The 7,791-nt window shown below is 40.0% G+C and overlaps 1 protein-coding gene across 1 annotated transcript in view; it reads right to left on the bottom strand.

Moving 5' to 3' along the window:
• The window catches only part of LOC109919325 (chloride intracellular channel protein 4-like), a 109,515-nt gene that overhangs the window by 1,122 nt on the left and 100,602 nt on the right, over window positions 1-7,791 (bottom strand). The window contains exon 2 of the mRNA XM_020519317.2: window positions 1,723-1,832. Within this exon, the coding sequence (XP_020374906.1) occupies window positions 1,723-1,832 (110 nt within the window). The remainder of the gene's footprint in view (window positions 1-1,722; window positions 1,833-7,791) is intronic.

The raw sequence follows: 7,791 nt of genomic DNA, 5'->3' as shown, positions 1-7,791 counted from the left end.
CGGTGACCCTTCCTCAGAACTGTTCTGAGGAAGGGTCACCGGACCCGAAACATTAACTCTGTTTTCTTCTCCACAGATGCTGCCTACCTGCTGAGCTTTTCCAGCAACTTTGTTTTTGTTCCTGATTTACAGCATCCGCAGTTCTTTTGGTTTTTATTATGTATTATGTGCTGTTGTAGCTTTATATTATTAATATCTATGTACTACTTCCTTTGTACTACACTCTCCTCAGATGGAGAATCTTTTTTGCTGCCATCAGTGGATTTAATTAGCATTCAAGGCTGTGTTCCTGTCAACATAATGTAATGCAAGCATAAATAATTTATGCACTGTTGGCTAATCCACTTCAGAATATTGTGAGAACAGACCTGCATCCTTGCTTTAACATAAGAATTCATAGAATCCCTACAGTGTGGAAACACGCCATTCGGCTCAAAAAGTCCACATTGCCCTTCCAAAGAGCATCCCACCCAAACCCATTCCCCTACCCCTGCATTTCCCCATGTCTAGTCCACCTAACCAAAACATCCCTGGACACTATGGGCAATTTAGCATGGCCAATCCATCTACCCTGCACATCCTTGGACTGTGAGAAGAGAATGAAAAATGTAACTCTCAAATGGAAAGTCTTTAAATAAAAACTTCTAAATATTTAAACAATTTGATTAATATAAATATTACAGAGCAATTTACACATCAAGTCTTGCCGGCTGAATTTGGATATTAAAATGTTAATATTTCAGATGTGGCAATTTGATGATTTTTTTTTATGAAGCCCATGCTTATGTTGAGTCATTAAACGCAAAGTACAGTCTGAGGATATTCTATAATCTTTAATGTTACTGAACTACAGCTCTACTAACTGACAGAATCCACCACTGGATTCCCTTTGGAATCACCTCACCTACACGAGAAGCAGGTTTCAATGGGGAATATTTTCCACTCGCTGACGAATGCCATCCATTTTTTTCCACTTTCCTAGTTAAACTACAGGCTGGGAGTTTCCTTTTCAAATTTAGATTTTGTTCCGTAGCGAATAAGACGAGGCTATTGGAAAGAAACTGGTCTGTGTGAGAGGGAGTTTGAACCATTAATATCATTTAATTTGCCACTTGCTGAATGGTACCAGTGGAGATAAGGATAGATAAGGCATATCTAGGATAACACTGCTGTGCATCATTTCCTCTGCGTGACAGAATTCATACTGAACAATCCTGAAAAAAAACTGCATTTATATAGCTTCTTTCACAAAATATGGATGACGTAGAGTATTTACAACTAATGAAGTACTTTTGAAGTGCAACTACTGTTGTAATGCAAGAAAATAGTTATTAAGATAAAACCAACTCCTGGAAAGGGAAATCCATTGATGCTGTATTTTTTTTGAATAGATAAATATCACTCGTTACAACAGAGAATTCCATTTGAATTGAACTGGAGAAAATCCCACCTTAGGTAAAACTGAGGATGCCTCAAATTGGTTAGTTTTACAATGACTTTCAGTTTCTTTCAAAGGCAGACTGAGGCTGGTGTTCTAACTCAGTAAAAGCAGCATACACTTTGATTCGTGCTCAAGTGTCTGACTAACTTGCCTAAAGAGAGATTTGACAGTCCAGCAACAGAACCAGTATTTATTTACATTGTACCAGCAGCATGCATGTATATCACAGGTCTTAGGGCGTAAAATCTAAAAATATTCTGGACATCTGCCCACAAGCTTACCTCTTCAGATCAACTGTCGTGACATTGAAGACCACACCTTTCAGCCACAAGATCATGAACAGTCGTTGAGAAAATGGACAATTACCAATGCTTTCTCCATCACTTCCAGCCTGCAGGACAATGAAACAAAAATCAAAACATTATTAATGCTACAGAACAACTCTGCTTTCCAATGGCCCATGTTGGTTATGTTAGTGAAGGGCACTTTATTCCTTCCAGATTTATTACATTTTCTTCTGATAGCTCTTACCATAAATGTCTTCAATACTGCATTGTAGAAGTTAGCATATTGCATCATGCAAACAGCATCGCCGTTATAAAGATCAGTAGGCAGTGTCAAAAATCAAAGATCCATAACACATCATTGCCATAACTGGATGGGCCAGATGATGGGAGCATTGTTGGGTACTAGAAATGAACATCTCGTCAAACAGATTAGTTGTGTCTGAGGAAGGGTCACCAGACCCAAAACATTAACTCTGTTTTTTCCTTCACAGATGCTGCCAGACCTGCTGAGCTTTTCCAGCAACTCTGTTTTTGCTCCTGATTTACAGCATCCGCAGTTCTTTTGGTTTTTATTTAGATTAGTAGTGTCCACAGTTTTATCTGTGAGAATGTGCTGAATGATCTGAAATCATCTAATGTAGTGCAAGAGTGAAAAATGTAACTTTCAAATGGAAAGTCTTTAAATAAAAACTTCTAAATATTGAAACAATTTGATGAATTTACACATCAAGTCTTGCCAGCTGAATTTGGATATTAAAATGTTAATATGGGGTTAAAATATTAAAGGGGTTAATCTAAATGTAGCTGAAGGGAAAAATGGCATCACAGTCCTGCTCTCAATCAGTATGTAGAGGTCCCTGTGAAATTGTAAGTGTCCAGATGTATGCTAAGTATAGGATCAGATACAACATTGTCCCTGATAGAAAATAGTCTGCTGCCATTGTTGTGGGTTAGTGAACCTCTGGACTACAGGTTTGGTGACATAACCAAATGTTTAAGCAGACAAAGAGATGCTGCTCATTTAATATAAATAGTGGAGAAGCACAGAACACTGGTTATACAACCATCCTTCTCTTTCACATCAAGAAAAGAATTATATTTATACAACACTGAGCAACAAATTTAACAGTGAACAACATGAAGAGATATTAGGTCAGAAGCTAGTTCAGAGGTAGGTGCAAAAGCATAATTTAAAAGGAGACAGGTAGTGAGGCAGACAGCTCAAGAAAGACTATTCCCTTGCACAGTTTAGTTCCAATGCAGTTGATGGGAGAAACATCAGCAATACAGTGAGCGTTCATTAAAGAAACCTTAGGCCAAACCTACTCCCTAAATCCCATAGCAGGACTTTGGAATTCAAAGAAAGTACAATACTACATAAAACTGTTACTGAAAGCACCTCTTCAAAGTACAATGTTCCTCACTTTGCTAATTTTATAAATCATCCATCTCTCAGGTCTGCCATGTGATCTATTCTCATCCAATCAGGAGCCTATGCATGAGATCACTGTGGCGCTGTAGTGCAGGAAGTGAGGTTGGAATACCATGTGCACAGAGTGGGAAGGATGGAAAACAAATTTACATTTGAAGATTTAAAATATTTGAACATTAATTTCTTTCATAAATTTGGAAAATATTAAAAACAAGAGTAACTTGTTCTTTTAAAAGTTGTCTAGGTCAGGAAATGAGATGGTTAATCTTAGCTGTAATCTTTTGGTCCAAAATCATCTCTCCATCTATTAAATTCCCTGATCTGGGAGAGTAATTCTGCAACTTCCTAAATCTTACTTGCTTTGACTTACTTCTTTTATTTGTCCCCAGGTATTTTCTGTATATTTTCCCGTACCAAAAAAATTAATTCCCAAATGTTTTAGTCTTTGTTCCCATGACAATTGAGTAGAAACGTATATAAAAAAATACACTTTTCCAGGAAGAGCCTTCATCTTAAAATTATGATACCTTTGCCAATAGTGCCCTCAATGAGAAAACAATTTACAATTTTTACAGACAGCAGATCCTCTCCTGAGATCAACAGCAAAGTTATTCCAGTGGCTCGATTGACATCAGGACAACGCAAACTGGAGTTGCAAGTTGGGACCATGTGGAACCCCAACACAGCACCACTGTCCCCTCTCCAAATACACTCCCAATCCTTCACACCACCTGACTTGACATCTACTCAAGACATAAAACAGACAACCCTGACTACTTTGCAACCTGAAACCCCCACACTCACACACAGAACCGACACTGCCCTCTCACCAAATGCTGACAACACCTCTCCAACTGAAACCCATTACCTACCAACTTCAAGACCCAACAAACCCCACCATTATGCAACTCCCCGGATGCAAGATTCAACAGCACCCTGACTCAAAGCAACCTCAACCCCATACCCCACTGCCAGTCCAAGGAAGGGTGATCTTATTGAAACATACAAGATTCTGAGGGAGCTTGACAGGCTAAATGTTGAGAAGGTATATCCACCAGTAGGAAGATGTTAAACTAAGGTATATAGTCACAAAATAAGGGGTAACCAATTTAAACTGACACGTAAAGTAATTGATTCTCCAGAGGGTACTGAAAGTCTGGAATTCGCTTCCTCAGAGAGTTGTGAAGGCTGGTTCACTCAAAATATTTGGAGAGGAGGTAGATAGATTGTTGAAATATGAGAGAGTGGAGGGCAATGATAAGTTATCAGGAAAAAGTTGAGGCCTGGAGCAGTTCAGCTATGATCTTGTTAAATAGCACAGCTGGTTTTACAGACTGAATGGCTTACTCCTGCTCCTATTTGTTATGTTGCCTCAGACCTGTTATCTCCCTCATTCAAACCAACACCCCCAAGCTAATAGACCCAAACACACCCTGTTCTACTACATCCTACACTGTACCTGAAACCCAACCTCCCCCACCCTGAACAGATGCCCTGACTGACACTAAGCTCTGATCAACTTACCTGGCACGCTACCACTCTATTTTCCTGGCATCCTATATAACTCACCCACCTGGTATCCTACCCACCTGGAATCCTACCCTATGAACCACATGGCACTTTATCTACCTCAATACCCTCACTCACCTTACGCACTTAGCCTTTCACTGTAGCTATCAACATGGCTACTGGACATTTAAACTACAAAATAGGGACAGAGGGCTAAAAAAGGGAGGCCATAGTTGCTATGAAGCTCTTCTTCATCATTAGATTCATGGATTCCATACAAGAAGCCCCATCCTGGAATCTCCAGTGCAGAAATCACCTCAAGGTAAGTGGCTAATGTTTAATCTAGTCAGGGTTGCCAGATGATCAGAATATCTCAGTTGATATATACTACTTTTGAACTAACATGGTGGCTCACCTTCGGGTGACTGTCTGTGTGGAGTTTGCACGTTCTCCCTGTGTCTGCGTGTTTTTCCTCTGGGTGCTCCGGTTTCCTCCCACAGTCCAAAGATGAGTAGACTAGATGGATTGGCCATGCTAAATTGCCCGAAGTGTTCAGGGACGTTTAGATTAGGTGGGTTATAGGGGGAATGGGTCTGGGTGGGATGCTCTGACGGTCAGTGTGGACTTGTTGGGCCGAGCGGCCTGTTTCCACCCTGTAGGGATTCTATTAAAAAACTCTATTAAAAAGATCCATAAGAATTTATCTGTTCAAGAGGAAGGGAGATAGTAAATTGAAAATGTGAGACTTATGTCTTGATTTTATTGTAAATGGACAATAACCATGGTTTTGGGTACCACTGCAGGCCAGTTGCTGCTGACTCCTGTTTCACTTAACGTTTATCCTCTTTTTTATGTAAGTTGCTTATACTGTTAGCTGCCTATCGCATTTCACACATATTACCGGGTGAATGTTGTGTCACAATCCAATTGTATGCATATTGAGCTCCATTGTTTCTGTTTTCTCAGTACCACATGTGATGTTTTGAGATTCATGTAAATAACAATGATGTAACATGTAACTGACATCAGTAAGAGAGAGAGACACCAACCTAGAATAAGCACATGAAGGGAGAGGACCTAGATGCTACACTAGAGAGTGCATTTGAGAACCTACTGTGTACCGGTATAAGTAAAAGGTGTATTACAGTACATAAGGACTTGAACAGCCTTACTTAGAAATAAGGAGCTTGCTGCCTCAGGGACAGTACATACGCAGAAAACCACAGCCCAGGGATTCTCCAAAATGGTGGCACAACTGTCTTAAAGCACAAGATAAAGCACTGGATGAAGTGTACTACCTACAAGATTGCATCCATGGCACATACACACATCTGGTCTGTTTGCTTTACCAGATGCCATTTTGGTGAGCATATCAAAGTGTGGACAGTTAGGATCCACTAGAAGCATGAAGAGTAGATACGGTAAATGCACCTGATTTAATGTCAGCGCTTTCATTTTGGAGATGAATGCTCCAGCTACTGCCATTTCTTAAAGAGGCAGAGCTGAATGCATAGTAGTATCCTCCACCTGTGTTATTAAAAGGAATCTGCTATCAGTTACTTTCAAATTAATTACAAATTGGTTTTATTGGATGTTGCTGCAAATGTGGGAGTCATTGAGCATCTTTGGTTGCAGGCATTGTTTAAAATTGCTGGAATCTATATGGAATGGTGTGGCACAGATCCCAAGGACTCCACACAAATTACATTCTCCGAGCCATCGGTCAACAGTTACATTCCCTGAGCCATGGTCCATTGTTACATTCCCTATGGACGACTACATGACAGGGAAAATGATCAGAGGCCACATTGAGCAGTACCAGCTACTGAAAGTAGGAGGAGCAATAGGCAGGAGAAGGATCTTCACCAGGTCACCATATCTGCTGAGGTGTGCAGAGAGCAATTCTCCTGTGGGAAACTTTGTGTTTAATAGAATAGCTGATGTCTCTACTGAAGATGCTATCGCTCGAATTTGCCAACTCTATTTTTCTCTCCAAAGATGCTGTAAGTCATGTCGAGTTTATCCAGCATTTTCTGCTTTTGTAATGAATTCTGAGTGCCATTTTTCCGGGGCAAAATGAAACGACTGAGAACTGAAGCAAAGATTAGATGTTACTGCAGTCATTCCTGACTTAATTTATTTTATGTAAAACTACTCTTGAGCTTTCTGGTATTACACCTCTCAGTGTGCATTATGGCCAAGCTTAAAGATCCGTGAAATTAGGTGCCAATATCTTTTTCCATGTATCTACTGTATGAACAAAAGGTAAATTCCTGGAGCTGAGGTTTTGATGTAATTGATTTCTGTGTGTGGTTTGAAGCACTGTGATATAAATCACAGAGAAGAAAGCCCAGGGAGTTGTCACATGAAACTGTCGACTTAACCCTCACAAGAATGGACTGTTCTGTAACCTCAACAACATGCTGGTAGCTGTAAGCTGCCCTTTCTGTTGGAAGATTGCCACCCACAGAAGGAAGAACAAAGGGTTTAAACAAGGCAACTCACTTTTAAGCATATTTGTTGTTCGGTGGGGAGATTTTATCACAAATTTTTATTGGCATACCTCAAAGATTCAGCATTGCATTTCTTAAATGAATAAGCTTACAAATTGTTTGGACGATGCTTGCATAACACAGCACAGATCTGCAGGAAACTAACCAGATACTGTCAGATCCTGAGGCTGTAGAATCATATAATGCCAAAATGAATACGCAGCAATATTCTCAGTTACTAAACACATGGTGCAATCATCCATATGTGTCACTTGCACCTCATGTCACTCCAGGATGACCCAACCTCAGAAACGTGTTTACCAAATCCAAACAAGCGACTACAAAGCCATTGAGCATCACAGGTGGTAAAAACAAAGTACCTGGAAAAGCTCAGCAGGTCTGGCAGCATCTGTGAAGGAAAAAACAGAGTTAACGTTTCAGGTCCGGTGACCCTTCCTCAGAATTGAGTTCCCCAGTTGAACTAGGAGTGTTGAATTCATCATCAATGGCTGATCAAATAAAACTTCTTGGGTTATATGTGTGTGGATCTCGTAATAGCAACTTGTCTTTAATGTAAAATATCCTAAGGCACTTTCCAGGACTATCATGGAGCAAAAACAAAGTTGCTGG

Source organism: Rhincodon typus, chromosome 27, assembly GCF_021869965.1.
Source record: "Rhincodon typus isolate 14 chromosome 27, sRhiTyp1.1, whole genome shotgun sequence".
Classification (NCBI taxonomy): domain Eukaryota; kingdom Metazoa; phylum Chordata; class Chondrichthyes; order Orectolobiformes; family Rhincodontidae; genus Rhincodon; species Rhincodon typus.
Note: the sequence above shows the minus strand (reverse complement) of the source record. Positions and strands in the feature narration are given on the sequence as shown.